At 38.8% G+C, this 18528-nt stretch overlaps 2 protein-coding genes across 4 annotated transcripts in view; both read right to left on the reverse strand.

Annotated features, from left to right (window-relative positions):
• Window positions 1–1021: 1021 nt before the first annotated feature.
• Window positions 1022–4301, reverse strand: LOC137058300 (protein SPMIP1). 2 transcript variants are annotated; one of them, XM_067431534.1, is made up of 3 exons: window positions 4218–4301; window positions 2221–2717; window positions 1022–1614 (listed from the first exon to the last, which is right to left on the reverse strand). In XM_067431534.1, the coding sequence occupies exons 2-3, from the start codon at window positions 2636–2638 to the stop codon at window positions 1496–1498; spliced, it is 537 nt and encodes a 178-aa protein (XP_067287635.1). In that variant the 5' UTR covers window positions 2639–2717; window positions 4218–4301; the 3' UTR covers window positions 1022–1495. The 2 variants fall into 2 exon arrangements, with proteins under 2 accessions (XP_067287635.1, XP_067287634.1); XM_067431533.1 differs by lacking the exon at window positions 4218–4301 and having other exon boundaries at window positions 2221–3082.
• A 1757-nt stretch (window positions 4302–6058) lies between these two features.
• Window positions 6059–18528, reverse strand: part of flnbl (filamin B, like) — a 104231-nt gene continuing 91761 nt past the window's right edge. For both annotated transcript variants that reach the window (XM_067432342.1, XM_067432341.1), the window contains 7 exons: window positions 13966–14103; window positions 13719–13834; window positions 11674–11806; window positions 10832–11008; window positions 9710–9928; window positions 8288–8491; window positions 6059–7040 (listed from right to left, as the gene is read on the reverse strand). In XM_067432342.1, the coding sequence (XP_067288443.1) occupies window positions 6853–7040; window positions 8288–8491; window positions 9710–9928; window positions 10832–11008; window positions 11674–11806; window positions 13719–13834; window positions 13966–14103 (1175 nt within the window). In that variant the 3' untranslated portion in view covers window positions 6059–6852. The remainder of the gene's footprint in view (window positions 7041–8287; window positions 8492–9709; window positions 9929–10831; window positions 11009–11673; window positions 11807–13718; window positions 13835–13965; window positions 14104–18528) is intronic.

Below are 18528 nucleotides of genomic sequence, written 5' to 3' on the forward strand. Positions count from 1 at the left end.
TGTTTTGTGATGTTGTAATCGTTTCTAAACAATTTAGCCTTGAATTGAGAATATCATTCAGTCTCATTATTTAGTTGGTTTAAATAATATACAGTTTTTACACTTTTACTATTTAACTCTTAATAAACTTGGAAATATTTTGCCAAAACTTTTCAGTAAATGGACAGATAAAAAAGAAAAAAGATGAACAACATCAGATTCACCAGAAAATATGAATTTACAAAGTTTTTTTACACTTTGTAAATTCTGTATATATATTGTTTTAGTTTTTTAGTAACTGTAAATGCATTATAATTAGCAGATTTATTATGAAAGTTAAACTACTCTTTACAAATACAATTACAAATGTTCTGAAATAAATGGCCTTTTTGAAAGGATGCCTAGACTTTTCTTGCATTTAATGGTTTAATGCCATTTCATGAATATTATTTAATGAAGTTCATATTGTGACAACATGCCCCATAAGGGTTGACATGTTTGTATCTTTTAATCCTTGGTAATAATAGTGGAAATGTTCGATAAATGTCTATAAATAGACTTTCAAAAATAAACCCACTGTAAGAAATATTTCACTAAAGTAAAATGTTTGAGCCCCAAGCAGAAGATACACTACCGGCTGTCTGTCTGTGTTCTCAGCTGTGGCAGTGACTGATCATCTCCCGCTCTGCATCACTGTCAATTCAGCGCAGAGGACAGAATAATATTCATTCACACTTCTCCCTGCTTCATCAGTCCAACACTGTAAAAGAAAGTTGGTTTAACTTAAAAAAGTAAGTAACCTGGTTTCCTTAAAATTGAGTTTATTGAAATTAAAAATTTGAGTTGATACAATGACGGAAATTGGTTTAATAAATAGAAACTCCAAATATTATTGTATCTGAACCACATAAACAATGTGATAAATCATGAAAATAGCACAATTTGGCATGTTTCACTGAGTCATCAGAAATAAAACACAATTACCCAATATGCTTACAAAATCGTTTAATAATATTTGAATGAAGGTTGTCAATTTGTTGTAGTAACTCAATTTTTTTATTTCAATGAACTCAAATTTTTAAGGCAACCAGGTAACTTATTTTTTAAATATTTTTTACAGTGTACAGAAGAACCGATTAATATCAAATGAAGCGCTGATAATCAGAGGTGGAGTTTGCGAGTGTTTCGTGCTTTACTCAGAAGAGCAGAAATGCTGGCCTGAAAGCCTCCAGTGCTTGTTAATTATGAACCAGCGCTCAGCAGTGTTGGTTTACCGGTTGCTATGAGACACTAGAGTTAGTTTGCAAGACTGTTACCCATTAAATCCATCTACATTTCTCCATAAATTAACTGTAAAAGTGCTTTATTGACATTTACATGTTCTAAAACAGCCTTCTTCTACAATAAATGTTCTATCAAATGAGTTCAAATCCTTAGGAGTTTTATTTCATTTACAGTAAATAAAAGATTTAGTTCAGGAAATGGTCAGATTTAAGTTCAGTGAGGTGCGTATCCTTTATCCGAGCTGATCGGTAGCTGTGGGAATGTTGAAAATGCCATTCCTGGCGTAGAAAGTGCTGCGTACAATCCCAGATCTCCCGCTGGCTGGAGTCTTGCAGTCAATCTCAAAGTCACCTGAGGACACAACGTCAGTTTAGTGTGCGATGGAGGAACATTTTCATAATGGTTATTGAGCTAATATTTTACTATTTACTATTGCATGCTTAGCATTAACCATTATACTGATACTACAAACAATGTTTGTTTTTATATACACTACGATTCAAAAGTTTAAGATTTTTAAAAAAAGGATCCGCCCTTAGCAAGGATACACTAAACGCATTAATACTTTCTATTAGTCAAAGAATCATGAAAAAATATCACGTTTCCAATATTGATAATATCAGAAATTCTTAAAATCATTAAAAGATTTCTGAAGGATCATGCGACACTGAAGACTAGAGTAATGATGCTGAAAATACAGCTTCACAGGAATAAATTACACTTCACTATATATTCACATTGAAAACTATAAATATTTTATATTATTACTGTTTTTACTGTATTTTTGATCAAATAAATGCAGCCTTGATTTGGAACATTACCATCCCCAAACTTTTGCAGTGATAAAAAGTTAATTACAACAAAATTAGTCATCATTAGTGGGGTTTACAAAAAGCAGCATCAGTTTTACTATCCTGACCTAAACAACACTACAGTAAAAGTTTCCTCTTCCCTCACCCAATCTCCATCCATAATCCCAGGACGAGAGAATGGGATAATCAAACTTTTCTTCAGGGGCTATTTGGGCTCGTTTCCTCAGGTACAGCTGTCGTCCTTTGCCTTCGTTGGAGATCCCCTGATAGAGAGCCGCTTTCGTCTGCGGGGTCACGGGCCTCATCAGAGGGGCTTCACTCAGTGACCGGCGCACCGGCGCGGGCGCCTCACGCGGCTTCTCCTGCGCTCGGGCCACGGGGGGCAGCGTGAGCTTACCGGCAGCGAGAGGGTTAAAGAGACCGATGGACTTGGACCTGCGAGGCGTGAAGTTGGTCGGGTATTCTTTGCCGTATTTCGTCTTCCACGCCAGCCGCGTGTAGGCCTCCTTCAGGATCAGCTCGCGGTAGAAGTTCTGGTCCTGGGTGGTCAGCAGGTTCCTCATGTCTCCGGTGAGCTCGTCTCTTACCGATTAACGGGACAGCGAGGGGCCGAGGGCACAGAAACCGAAGAGGTGCAGCGCGCTGACCAATCAGAGGAAAGATCACTCAGTCTCGGGAGAAAGGAGAGGCCATAAACAAACACACACTGAATGTGCTGACAGAAGAACAAAAGAGACTCGCTGCCGCTAAAGGAAATGGAATCAGTTACAGCAGACAAAGAGTCAAATGCAGAAGACAAGAGAAACTAGAGGGTCTCAAACACTGACGTTTCACTTTCACACGTTTTCAAATAAAAACGGAAAATTGTGTAGGCGTTTTAAGCGTTAATTTACACGACAACGGCCTTATAAATAAGGCAGTTAACAGTTGAGATTAATGCTGATCTAACAGCAGAAGACACAAGCCGGGGTTATATCTGCGTTACTGTTATAAATTCTATTGAGAAACCATGAGGAAAGGGCAAATAAATAAAGAATGAGAGGCAATGTTCAGAAATGCTCAATTATTATTTTTTGAACTTTGCTTAACTGTGTTTTGAGATGTGTTTGTTGTCAAACTCAAAAATAGTTTAATTAGGCTAGTTAAATTTGATCACACACACACACACACACACACACATTTTTATTTGAAAAATGTAATTGTTTTTTATTGACAATATTTTAGCTTGTCTTGGATATGTTTTTTATTATAGCAGGTAACATTTTAAGCTGTCATATCTCGTTACTGTACCACACATATGGGGCATGTCACATGATCACTTCCATTCTTTCGGGGTAAATCAAGAAAAAGTATACACTCTGTAATATAACAAACAAAACCACATAATCGTACTTGACAAAAAATACTCTTAAGCACAAGTGGATTTACACAAACTGAGAAAGTCAAAAAGCTTCAGGTTGTGCCCTGCTCTTTCCTACAGTGTTTGTTGTTTTTCGTGGATCCATGTGAAAGGATCGCTTTGACAGCGTTGTGGTCTGTAAGTGAAAAACGCAAAGGAAAACACGTTTCTGAGCGCATAGATAGTGGAGGTGCACTTAGGGCATGTCCAAATATTTAGCCATTTTAACAACGGGAAAAATGTCCAAAAGGGTTGCTGTACCTCGTCTCTTAAAGGGGTACTTCAGCGCTGGGAAGATGAATCTATATTTAAATTGGGTCATTAATGTAGTAATTATTTTTGAATTTGGTGCCTTCTAGACTGAGAAAAGACAGAAAATGTATTTGTCTCATGGGGATGAAAGACTACAATTCCCAGAATGCTTCGCTGCCCTGTGAGGCCATTCCCAAAGCCACCTACTGGATTACAGTGACTGAGTTAGAGAACATACAATTAAAAACTGAACGTGTCTGTTCAATATAACGATCGAGGTGCCGCGTGAGTCTCACAGCACTAACTCAGATTAAGAGTCAGATCACATTTAACGTCATATATTAGCTCTCGTGATGAGAGCTGAGGTAATCGAGGCCACATTCGTGGCATACATTCACAACGTGTGCCGTGTTCAGTCTGGCGCTTTTTCAGTTCATGCCTTTGGAAGCTTAACTTTCATAGAAATTAATTTGAGAAGTTAAAACACTTACATTGCTTCGCATCCGTCTAAATGAGTGCCTGCAGCGAGCGGTGCTGTGAGTGTGATCTCCATCCCCCATGTGCGGGTTGAAAACATGCGGAAATAGCTCCCTCTGCTGGCTGAAGTCTTTAGCCTTTGGCCAAACATTCCAAAGATGGCGCAAATATCGTCAATTTGCATCACGGGAGGAATTTTTCCAGAAATAAAATGCATAAATCTCTCTTCTCAGGGAGGATATGAGGGGGGGGGAAGCACAATCATTTGATTATACTCCAGGGTTTCTACTGATACAAAGCCATATGCTAATCGCTGAAGTAACTCTTTAATGAGTCGGGTGTGTTTTGGGCACAAGCACATATTACTAACACGGCCTTTAAATAACAAAATATAGTGCAGTCCTTTTCAGTTGCCTCAAAATAGTAACACGCTATCAAAGCGTCTGAACACACCAGGCTTTCAGACCAGCCCATGGTCAAACAGATGGCGAGAGTACATTTGCCATTTAAACAACGTGGAGCTGGACGTGAAAAGGATAACTGCGTTGGGCTGAAACTAGCACACACAAAAAATAATAATAATATGCGCAGCACCGGGTGTATGATTGGGCCCCAAATGTGCTGCACTAATCCTGAAAAGTGAAGCAAAGCATTTCGATCGCCCCCAGGTGGCTGGATGCAGTATAGCTTATAAACCCCGCCCTCTTCATGTAACCAACAGGATGTGACAAGCTAAACAAATTACACTTTAAATATTTTTTCTAAATATGGTTTGTTGGTATAGGGAATTTATCAAGCTGATGAAAGTTGAAGTGTACGTTTTTTTTTAAATGTTTGGTTTTAGGTATTTGATGCTATAAAAACTGGTATGTGACGTCATGATGGACAGCTTCTCTAAAGTTAATAATAATAATAAATTTTATTTATAATGCATTTTATATTAAACAAAATCTCAAAGTGCTAGATTAATCCATAATTTAAAACACTTAAGTTGTCACCAATAGACTTTTTGGGGAATTTTCAAGAGGAGATTGAAGCTTCAACTTTAATTTCTATCTTTCCATAACTGTTTATTTCACACAGACATCATGAATTGTTCTGCAGTAAACCGTACTAACAGATTCTGCGGGAGTGGCCGTGATACTGCAGCTCTACTGCACGCAGGCTCCAAGACATCAGTGCCGTATTTGGACATTGTTTCACTTTACTATAATGGAAGAGAGTGAAGGTGTCATCCATCTTTTTTTACGGTCTATGAAACATTCAGTAACCACAAGTGAGGAAAACCCCACTGAAAGCTGATTTACTGGTCTTAAGTGGTTTAAGATGATCCTCCAACACGAACAGATGAAAAGAGCCCAAAACTCAAAACAGTCTCTGGACCAGCAAACCAGTTTAGGCTGATTTCACCTCAACTAATCCTTGAATCGGATGTTGTAATGCTTAAATCAGTCCTGAAGGTTGCAGCAGATAGTTTCTGAACATCTAAAATATTACAAATTCAAACCCACTGCAGACACGAAGCACACTTCCCCCAATGACTCATTTTAAAGGCTTCTACTAGACAATATGAGCACAAGAAAATTATTCAAAATAGAATAAATCTAGCAGAGCTGAATGGACTTACTAATCTCAATGGCTTCTTCCTGAGCTAATCCTGCTTAAAGCACAAGGAAATCAGGAAGAATCCTGAGGGAGCAATAAATATGCCGGTATGTTGATTTGGTAACATTTGCTGTAGTGTATTCAGGGTAATTTCTACAGTAACAACAGAACATTATATGATCAAGGTGGGCTCTTCACGTCCTGATGCTGAAGACATTTCTGAGAGTCTCACTCTCCATAAATAGAGACATTGTAGATTCTGAATTCTTTATTCCAGTCAGTTTTAATAAGCAAATGTACATCAAATCTACTCATGTTTTTCACAATAAGGCACCAATGGCTAAATACAAAATACGCCCCTTGCCCTTAAAACACTTACAAAATACTTCACCACTGGAGTATCAAAACTAGCAGAACTATGACAAACATAAAAGTCTGAAGAACGCATAAATCTATTACTGTGACATTTGCATATTAGTGTCTTCAAAAAGGCAGAACATCGGATTAAATGTGAAATACTTTTGGTCTTGAGGGCTCTGCGAGAGATCTTGATATATAATAATTTTATTTGAATACACAAGTGCTTGATTTGAAGTGATGGATGATTTGATTTATGAGTGAAATAACATCACAGCTCAGTTTATGCAGTGAGAATCGAACAGACATGGAAATGTTATAATACGTGAATTAAAAGTGACAGTATGTTAGAAAGAGACGAACAATTAAGTCAATATCAGTAGTAAAGAGACGTTTGGGTGCGAAACCCTGATCCGTTTGTTCATACACGGTCATTTCAACGCTCAACCTTACACTTGTAATGCTGAGCTAAATCCATAAACAGAAGAAATGTACAATTCATGCATCATAAAACCATGCCGTCGGCGTTACCGTCATAATGCGTCACATTCCAGTCAAAAACCTGATCAAGTGCAAATTTCAACAAAAGGAAGAAGGTCAGAATGATTCGCTCACTGATGCCTTCTGTTTTTTTTCCTTTTACAGTGTCTTTCTCTCTCTGGAGTGTTTTGGGTTAACCGCAGGGAATTATGGGACAGTGACTTGGAAGGGGGAGCCTGGGATGTGTTCGTCTCCCCATTTGACAGCCAGAATGTAGTTGCCCCGCTCCTTTAAGATGTAGCTGACGCTGTACTGCATGTTTCCCATGTGTTTGACCAAGATCTCCTCGCAGGGCGTCAGAGGACCATGAACGCCCACCAGGAGCATGTTCTTCCCTGGTAAACAGACACGAATACAAGGTTATACAGCACGTACAAATACATGCAACTAAGTGTAAAACTTTTAGAGGGTTTTCACACACAAAAAAAACAACTATTACTAAAATTATGCATATACAGTCAAAAAATCATGGGCATCGGAAGAAAATAAAAAGTGGGTGGGTCCTCTCAGATTGTTTTTTACTGCAGTAACGTTAGATGCCATATTTACATTAAAAACAAGTATACTACCGTTTACTAAAACGATTGATTGGGCCAGACAAAATAACAGAAATCACTTTTTATACCGTGGATATAGTGTAGAGGTAAGACGCATATCATCAAGTTGACGCAAATTGATCAGAGGTTCGAATCCGCCTTTTGATGAACTCGCTCTACTCCCTTTTCCCATCACATATCAGATGGAAAAGGCATTTATTTTCAATAAAAATTGAGAAAATATTAGAAAAGTGGAAACAAAGCATCAAGGAGTTTAATAATAAGTGTTTCTCGGTTAGGGGTAGGTACACAGACGTGTGCTGAATTAGAGACGGTAAAAGTGAGTGGGTCCAATATCATTGGTCGTAAAAAGTGGGTGGGTCTTGACACACACACACACACACACACACACACACACACACACACACACACACACACACACACACACACACACACACACACACACACACACACACACACACACACACACACACACACACACACACACACACACACACACACACACACACACACACACACACACACACACACACACACACACACACACACACACACACACACACACACACACACACACACACACACACACACACACACACACACACACAAAAATTATATTGTAAATATACAATTAACAATAATAGTAGAGTGGTTTAAAAAAAAAACTATAGTGATAAAATAAGTTATTTATACAAAATTACTACTATAATAACAGTAAAAATAAGAAGAAATTATATATATGTAGAAGTATGTCATTGATAATAAAATACAATTTATTTATATAATAAAATATTGTTTTATAAGTATTATAAAAATAAAAATATAACAATATAATATATTACATAAAAAATTATGTAATTAACAAAACTATAACAAAAATAATAGAGAAAAACAATTCCTTTAACACCATTCCAGCTTCTATGGCTGTTCATGGCGAGAGCCTGGTATATGTACACGTCAACTGTGCAACAGCTTTTTGTTGAATGCAGATGGATGTTTTTCCTAGTAATAAACGGAGACCTCACCTGCTTTACTGCAGTCGACAGAGAAAGACGCTTTCTGGCCCACGAAGGCCTTGCTGAGACCCGTACCACAACTGAGCACTTTACTGGCGTCAGAAGCGGCTCTGGGAGACGAGCTGTAAGAGTTCACGCTGCTCGACCTGCTCACAGACTCCACCATCAGAGTGGACATCTCGCTGGCGTTGGTCACATTCACCAGCCGTGGGCCTGAAGAGGAAACGGAGAACACACTGAATGCACTTATGGCGTTCAACAAAAAACTTTAGACAGACTACAGTTGGTTCAAAACGCAGCCACAAGACTTCTGAAAGGCACCTGAAAATATGTATTAATAATAATAGATTTGATTTATAACGCACTTTTTATTCCAAAGAATCTCCAAGTGCTACAATGGAAAAGGAAAAAAATAACATTTATAAAAAATAAACATTTGGAATAATAAAAACAATCAACACAAAGTCTTCAGTTCAGCTTTAAACTGGTTCTGTACTGCTCTCAGCTCATTGGGGAGGCGGGTCCAAAGCCGCGGTGCAGCCGAGCAAAAAAAAAGCCCGATCTCCCATTGTAGACTATTTGTTTTTAAAGGAAGTGCATGTAAGATTGTGGCCTAAACTGCTACTGCAATCACTTTCAAATGACTGTAGAGCGGTGTATCCCCCTCCCCCTGACTCGAGGTTGCCAGATTGGCTCCAGGATCAGCAGGAAGGTTTGTTGCTGCAGCTGTGGTAACTAGAGCAGATCTGGCAACCAGGATGCCTAAACACTACTGACTTCGTGATTGGTCGATAGGTGGAGGGCGGAGCTTCAGGCCAAAACAACACGTCAACATCAGTTGAGGGCTGCAACAACAACTTTTAAACTAGAAGTATTTGAAATTAACATGATTTCTTAATGTCTAGTGACATATCAAGGCCATTTTATGATTAATTGAAATTCATTTCTTACATACAGTTCCTTTAAAGCTTTACAAGATACTGGTCCAACATATATAGCCGATCTGATACAGGCAAAGAAACCCAAGAGATTGTCATGCTCCGATTCATTAAATCTCTTAGTGGAAAATGAGGAAGACCGATCTTTTGCAGCCGTTGGTCCTAGACTGTGGAATGGGTTACCTCATTATATCTGACAGTGCTCCAGTCTTAGAGAGTTTAAACGACAGTTAAAATCATATTTTTTGATTTGCCGTTCGATCTTACATGAGTTACATGTGCTAGTAGGGTTTATATGCTTCGTTTTATGTTGTTTTTTTTTCTTTCTGGTGATGCAATGAAATTGAATTTGAATGTGATTTTATAATTATGTTGTCTTGGGTACTTGTACAGCACTGTGGTCAACTTTTGTTGCATTAGTATGTGCTTTATAAATACATTCATCATTGAACTGAATCATTTTGGTTCAGACCAGACGTCCAGTTCTACACACCTGTGACTTTGGCCTTAAACGGGCTTCCAGTGATGTGGTTGGGGCCGCCATATTTGATAGTGATGACGTAGTTTCCAGGGGCCATTGGTGTGTAGTGCACTTTAAACCCTTCGGGACACTCCTGACACTCCATCTTCACCTTCGACGGGCCCTCGATAGTGAGAGACAGAGATCCGGGTCCAGCTTTGGCGTTATTGATGATAAACTCGGCCTGGTTACCTGTCAGAGGAGACGTGATCGTGAGAATATAGGACTGTAAACTTCGTGACAAATACAATATTCTCATTTCCTGCTTCCTGTCAGCCATCACAGTAGTCACAATAACCGTTCAGAAGAACATAGTAATATATTTTTCAATCTACAGTATGTAGTACGTGCACCGTAGACATTATGTACGGAAATCACGATAACCTGCCTACAGCATTTGCACCATTGCATAATAAACAGGTAATAAATGCAAGTGCAGTAAACGTCTCTATTTTATTCTGTCCAGTCTGTGCGTCTGCACACCTGCTGTGAGATGATAAACAGCGAGCATTCGTCTGTTCTGCTAATATCAATCCAGTGCTGTTTTACACTGACACTATCAGACATGACCAGCTGGAAGGATTGAGGCTATTCTGACACTTTGGCCATTGTAAAACCAAATGTATACTTTCCTCTAAGCCACCCATTTGGCGTTTTTGTCTTTAGACTAATGAAGTTTCAATACATTTGAATGCAGATTAATACATTTCTAGCTACCTTAGAAGAGCTGCCGACCCTTTGCATTGGTTTTGGAGCAGAGCTAAATGTCTCTGAGTTTAAGACTTTCTGCAACATTGGGTTGTTATACGAGTTACAATGAAGACATACATTTGTTCTGGACGTGATCCATGAGAAATAGGTTAGGTAATCCAAGATCCCTCTGTTTAAATCATTTTGCTAAAACAATGAGGCGCGTTCAACATGAGCGAGAGAGCGTAACTTCCTCTTGACATGCCATCAAGCAATCAATATTCGCAGTGTTGAAACCACACTGACAGCATAGAGGAAAACTTGCACAGGCTTTTATTTCTGCATAATTGTTTTTAGCCCTGTGCCAACAAGTAATGCATGTCCAATTACCGTCAGAAGCATTACCTGTGGTTCCTCTTTCTAGGCCGGCTCCGTAGGCAGTGACGAGTCCCGCATCGCCGCTCTGTCCCGGCTCTCCCACGCGAACCTGGAACGGACTGCCAGGGATGTGCGTCCCATTGAACTTCACGTCGATGGCGTGGACGCCGTTCTCACGCGGGATAAAACGGATGGCGTACTTGTCTGGAAAACAAGGAGTAAATTAACCAGAGCATCAAAAAAAGAACATGAGCAGAAGTAATGACAAAAATAATGGCAATCAGTCTCGATTCACAGCGGAAAAAGGCCCGTATGTCTTTTTATATTTCCTCAAATTTGAGTATAGACAAGTGGCTCTATGTTATCATAGATTAACCTGGAAATTATGAATTGAGGGTTTTTGTTCTAGCTAGAAAAGATGACAAGATGCTTGCAATTCTGAAAAATAGCAAAGCAATAATAAAAATAAAACAAGCTAATTTAAACAAATATAATATATTAATAAAAATCAAAAGTTGTATCGGTTCATATTTACCTAAATGGACCTGAGCTGACATGAACCAACAATAAACAAATATTTAAAAAAACACTAACAAATGTATTGCTCATTGTAGTTAGTGCATTATCTAACGGGACCTTGTTGTAAAGTGTAATTAAACAGTTAAAGTCAGAAGGAAAACCCCTTCACTAGCTATTTTAATTTCATACCACATTTTTGAGGGGATGTCTCATGCAAAATGGGCTGTAAATGCAGTTTCATGTTAAAAATAATAAGGTCCTTTCACTTTCAGTAATATCAGAAAAATATTTAATGTGTGAAATACATCATATCCATTAGGACTGACTGTTAAAGCTCACGATCATCTCACCTTGCTCTAGTTCAGACACCACACACTCCTCCAGCGCTCCGGACGGGCTGTGAACTTTGGCATCGACGTTGCCCTTTGCCCCGTTCAGACGCACTGCAAATGATGCGGGCTGGTTCACCTTCAGACCCGACTCCTACATTAGTGAACGAACAGTTTAGACCTGCGTTTGGAACCAGTGCATTCTGGGAAAGACCGTAAATGCACATACACTACCGTTCAAACGTTTGGGGTTCGTTTATGCTTTTGAAATAAATCTATTGCATTTGTTTGATAAATACAGCAAAAAGTGAAAAATTACTACAATTTAAACTATGTTATATTAAATTTCTTTCACAAAAATATTAATATCTGCTGACCCCAAACTTTGGGTAGAGAATAAAAAGGTATATTTTTTTATATAAAGGTTTTAAACATTTATAAATCATAAAAAACAACAACAATACAATGCTTTAAAGAAGACATGTTTAGATCATGTGCTCTCACCTGGACTCACTTAAGATCAGCTAAAGCTGAGAGAGAGAGATTTGACAACAATTTGACAGAAAATGAGAGCTACAGGGTTTGCTAAACTACAGGGAATAATGGGATACGGATGATGGAGGGGGGTTTCTAGCAGAGCAGTCGGTGTCGTCTTCCTCTCTCTGCTTCAACTGATCCTACTGTGAGCTTTACAACGGCTGATTCTGTTAAAAGCCTTTAAATGAAACACAAGAGAAACACCAGAACAGCCACACAAAGAGGAGGGATGTCCGACAGCTATTCAAAGAGGAGTTTGCGGAATAAATCTGATCCAAAACGTGATGAGCTGTCTATCTAGACAACATGCAGTCATCATTTGTGCGCTTCTGATGTGTAGCCTGGTCTAAAATGTAGACGGCGACATAATACTGCCATCTAAGATACCTCGTTTGAGCAGAATTCAAAAGGGAGCATCTTATGTTTCCTTCATCAAATCATCATATTAGAATGATTTCTGAAGGATCATGTGACACTGAAACGCGAGTAATGATGCTGAAAATACAGCTTTAATCACAGGAATAAATTATATTTTAAAATATATAACGAAAGAAACAATTTAAAATTGTATTAAGATTTCACAAGTTTTTACTTGTGAAATTTGTGAAATTTATTCACTTTATTTGTGAAATTTTGGAATAAATGTAACCTTAGTGAGCAGAAGATACTTAAATGGACTTGAACAGTGGTGCCCTTAATAAAAGACCTATTTGTGTTGCTTCCTATGAAAAGATCTAATTTCACACAAATACGAGTTTCATTAGAAGTCAGCTGCCTATGTAGACAGTGATGTAGCTAACAAGTATGCTATATATATCTTTACCACTGTATAGATTTATAACATATCTAAAGGGTCCTGCACACTGCGAATTTTCAAAATCCTTTGCGAATGTTGCCTGTCCGACTGTACGAGCATGATCCCGATGTAAGCCATGTCACACTGTAAGATCTCAGTTGTTATTAATGTCCGACTGTATGATAGTCAAGGCACGTTAAAGACGGACGCACACAAGAAAACTCATCCGGGATTTTATATCATCAATCAACGACGCGTTCGGTGACTGAGCGGCATTACATGCGGGGCTGAAATGATGACGACAAAGAAATCTCTAGCTCTCGTTTTGGTCATAGTTTGTCTTGAAAAACCGAGATATTTAACGGTCGTCGTAGGAGAAGTCACACTGCAGGATTGTGCGCCAAATCTTCTGACACTGCCAGAATTTCATCTGAGCGATCATTAATCAGCTGCCGGTGAACATAAACTAATGATCAACGTCAGATTTTAGCCTAGGATCAGATGAATCTTTTAGGATTTGCAAAATTTGTCTCAGACGGCCAAAATCACACAGTATGCACCTGGCTTAAGGGACGTACGTGTCATTACATAGAAACTTCCATATTAATAACACCTGCACCAAGTTTGACTGTTTTCCTTTGTAAGAGTCATGATGGTTCGTTTGGGAATTGAATAGCTGAACTTTGATAGCTGCGGACATGCATCTGTGTGTTGATGTTTCCTCATGTCTCACCTGAAGACTGGTAACAGTAAGTCGACGGGCGTCGTCTACGGGAGCGCACACGGGCACCAGGAACGGGCTGTCGGGAATGTGCTCGTCGTTGAACTTTATTGACACTTCGTAGTCGCCTGCAAAGAGTTTTGAGAGGAGGTATTTGCTGAGAATCTGCATTAATGAAGGGATTCAAGGTCTCAAATGACATGAAATACATTTTAAAAGGAACACAGGACAGAACGGTATTGTGTATGTGTATATATACCAGGTTCTTGAGCCAAATAGGAGACGCCACATGATCCATCCTTTCTTTCCTCAAATGAGATTTCTGCACGACTGGGACCCTCGACGGCGATGGACAGACCGCCTGCGCCTGCCTCCCGCGTCCACACATTAAACTCAGCTACACAAGAGATCGGGGATAAGATTAATACATCTCTAAAAACACACTGTGGGTCACCAGCAGTGTTACAGTCAAACCAAGTTATCCAGACGCCTTCAATATTTCCTCACATTATCAGTTTATTCACCATAGTTTAGAAAATGGTGATAAAATATGACAAGCACTCAGAGTTAAACTGCGTCAGAACAAATTCATCTTGACAATGTCAGATAACATTGATAGAAAGAGATGTAATGTATTACAATCAACCAATCAGATGTAAGATTTAAGAACACAATTAGATAATACCAATTCAGGTCAACCAATGAGCAAGCAATGCTTCTTTCTGTTCAGTCTGTGGTGTCAAAGGTCACATTAGCAATTAAAGAAAAAACACTTTAGCAAAACGTGCTCAGGTCGAAAGTGTTGGAATCATTTCGCTCCCACATTTGTATCAATTTTACTGATAGTTCACGGACATACCCTAAAATCTTCATACACAGTTTACTATTTTGCTATCCTGTATATCACTTAATATATACTTAATATCTGCACACACTAGCAAAAAATTACATCTGGTGTCAATCATTTTTGGTTTGACTTAATTTAAATAACATTTAAATATTAAAAGTAAAATGTGACGTTAAATTACAGAAATTACATGTTTAATTTATATTTTACCACCATGCATAAACATGGCTAGTAAATAATTAAATGTTTCTTTATGGAGTTTATGTAAGGAACTATTTTCTTTGAAAATGTAATAAAATATTAAAATAAAAGTAAAATTAAAAATGACACGCAAAATAAAATTGGCAATGTATAAAATTGTACACACACATTCAGTTATTAGCACAATTAGCAATTTTTTACATGACATTTAAATATATTTTCCACCTTAATCAGAAATCGGAAAAAATATGTAAATTAAAATACATGTACATTTTTGTTCAATTAAGGTAATATTTGTTGTACTGACTGTAATTTAATTTTATATTTAAAGATATTTTCCACCCTAGAATATTAAAATAATGTAAAAATAAATTAAATTAAAGCTGCGAGCAGCGATGACGGGCCCAAGCCGGTGGCACCGCCACCCCGGTGGCATCAACTTAACTGTGCGCAGTAGGCCAATAGGCATTTAATATGGGAAAAATAAATAAAGGGACTATGTCAAAGTCATTTGAATTCACCTCATTAACTGCAGCAACTGGTGCTGCTATGACCAGGAACCACAACACTCACATCTATGAGATCAATTACATTTTATTCATTAATTTTATGTCAGATGATGTCAAATGTCAATTTCAAAATGAGTGCAGAATACTGTCCAAATGCTGAAGTTGTATTATCCTTACACTTCTCTTAAAAATAAATTAAGCCAAATCACAGAGACCGCAACAATGATTTTAATATCAGTGTCAGGGAAGAGTAATATGTGTGCATAAAATTTATGGAAGTTTATAATAAACAGCCACTTTTATAAAATCATGTGAAATTAAATTTTTTAATCCATTTGAATTCTATCAATAAATAATTAGTTTAAAGAGGTGTTTTTATTGTTTTTTTATTATTTTTCACAATAAAGTGATAGATATTTGTGATAGCCTATGATATGAAAGGGTTAAATTATTAAAAAAACAAGAGACAAGGTGACACACAGAGTGAGAGAGACCCCCTTCACACACACACTCACACACACACACACACACACACACACACACACATACACACACACACACATACACACACACACACACACACACACACACACACACACACACACACACACACACACACACACACACACACAGTGATCCTGAGGGGGGGGGGGGAACTAATTATATAAAACAATATTGTCAATGACCTACAAATAAACTGGTTTTATACATTTTTTTTTTTTATTCAAACCCAGAATAATATGTTTAATCCTTTAATGCAGGCCAAAGCACAGCATTGAGAGGTAATTGTTTTAGACAGAAGAGTGGCTCTCACACACACACACACACACACACACACACACACACACACACACACACACACACACACACACACACACACACACACACACTCTAGAAATCAGTGACACGTGTCCCCATGAGTCTGTGTGCATTCAGGTTGAAGTCCCCACCAGGCTAGAAAAAAGAACACACACACACACACACACACACACACACACACACACACACACACACACACACACACACACACACACACACACACACACACACACACACACAAGTAATGCTAAAGTATGCTGCAGGCAACTCTTATCAGTTCAGCCCATCCACCCCCCCACCCCCCACCCCCACACACACACACACACACACTGTAGAAATCAGTGACACGTGTCCCCATGAGTCTGTGTGCATTCAGGTTGAAGTCCCCACCAGGCTAGAAAAAAGAACACACACACACACACACACACACACACACACACACACACACACACACACACACACACACACACACACACACACACACACACACACACACACACACACACACACACAGTGATCCTGAGGGGGGGGGGGAACTAATTATATAAAACAATATTGTCAATGACCTACAAATAAACTGGTTTTATACATTTTTTTTTTTTATTCAAACCCAGAATAATATGTTTAATCCTTTAATGCAGGCCAAAGCACAGCATTGAGAGGTAATTGTTTTAGACAGAAGAGTGGCTCTCACACACACACACACACACACACACACACACACACACACACACACACACACACACACACACACACACACACACACACACACACACACACTCTAGAAATCAGTGACACGTGTCCCCATGAGTCTGTGTGCATTCAGGTTGAAGTCCCCACCAGGCTAGAAAAAAGAACACACACACACACACACACACACACACACACACACACACACACACACACACACACACACACACACACACACACACACACACACACACACACACACACACACAAGTAATGCTAAAGTATGCTGCAGGCAACTCTTATCAGTTCAGCCCATCCACCCCCCCACCCCCCACCCCCACACACACACACACACACTGTAGAAATCAGTGACACGTGTCCCCATGAGTCTGTGTGCATTCAGGTTGAAGTCCCCACCAGGCTAGAAAAAAGAACACACACACACACACACACACACACACACACACACACACACACACACACACACACACACACACACACACACTAGTAATGCTAAAGTATCCAGCAGGCAACTCTTATCAGTTCAGCCCATCCACCCATTTTTATGCTGTACAAACCATATTCTGTCCTCCTACACTGCTCCTACCCCTAAACCTACCCATCACACAAAACTTTCTGCATTTTCACATTTTCAAAAGAACTCATTCTGTCTGATTTATAAGCTTTTGTACCCATTGGGAAGCCCCCATGAGTCTGTGTGCATTCAGGTTTAAGTCCCCAGCAGGCTAGAAAAGCATTCTCACACACACACAGAGGCAAGGTTTTTTGCTTGAAAACTTATACAATATTTCCCTCTACTGGTCATTTAAGTGAGAGCATAAGTGTTGAAAAAAAAAAAAAAAAAAACAGTGTGATATAGAGAATAACCAGCAGGTGGGAGTATAGCCTTATTTATGAACCAGGCACTTGTGTGCTTACTTTGTCTTTTTTAGGCTTTTACTAAGGGAACACCGTTTGAGATATCCAATAACCGTTCGCATTTTAGCATCTTCTGTATATTTACTTCATGTTGTCCGAGTTTGGAGGAGATTGAATGAATCGCTTTTGAGGAGAAGGTAAAAACTCAGAGCTCGCTTTCGACTTCTTGTTATCTTCCAACCAAATTATCTGACTTCCTGTTGGTCAGAGCTAATGACTGTAAATTAGAAAGTTGTCCGGCTCGAAATGTACAATATATATACCGAGTTTGGTGAATGTAGATAAAACTAACCCCCCCGCTTTGGACAAAAGATGGCGCTACTGAGCCCCTCTACCACGCCCGTTTCTGAATCTTTGCTTGCATCTTCTGGACAGCATGTCTGATGTGTGTGTTGAGTTTCATGCAATTTCAAGCATGTGAAGAGTCTCAAAAACACCAAAAAAGATTATTAGACTTTGACACGTTGCCATGACAACAGTTTTTCTAGAATCAGGAATCCATTCATATGTCTATATCTGCCATGTTTTGACATAATACTGATGAAGTTTGAAGTAAATCGGGTGAAAATAAGATGGGGATTTAAAGCAATTTTGAAAGGGACACACTTCCTGCTGCCAGTTGGTGGCGCTATAACTTTGTCTCACAAAAGTCATATCCATGTGATCGTCCTCTTACAACGAACACACAGCTGAAGTTTCATCAAAATGAATTAATCTATGCAAAAGTTATAACTCACTTCCTGTTTCCTTTTTCTCGCCATAAATTCGTCTCTTCGCCACGGCCTAACCGTTTGAGATATCAAAAAGTTGCTCGCAA

This window comes from Pseudorasbora parva, chromosome 22 (assembly GCF_024679245.1).
Source record: "Pseudorasbora parva isolate DD20220531a chromosome 22, ASM2467924v1, whole genome shotgun sequence".
Classification (NCBI taxonomy): Eukaryota; Metazoa; Chordata; class Actinopteri; order Cypriniformes; family Gobionidae; genus Pseudorasbora; species Pseudorasbora parva.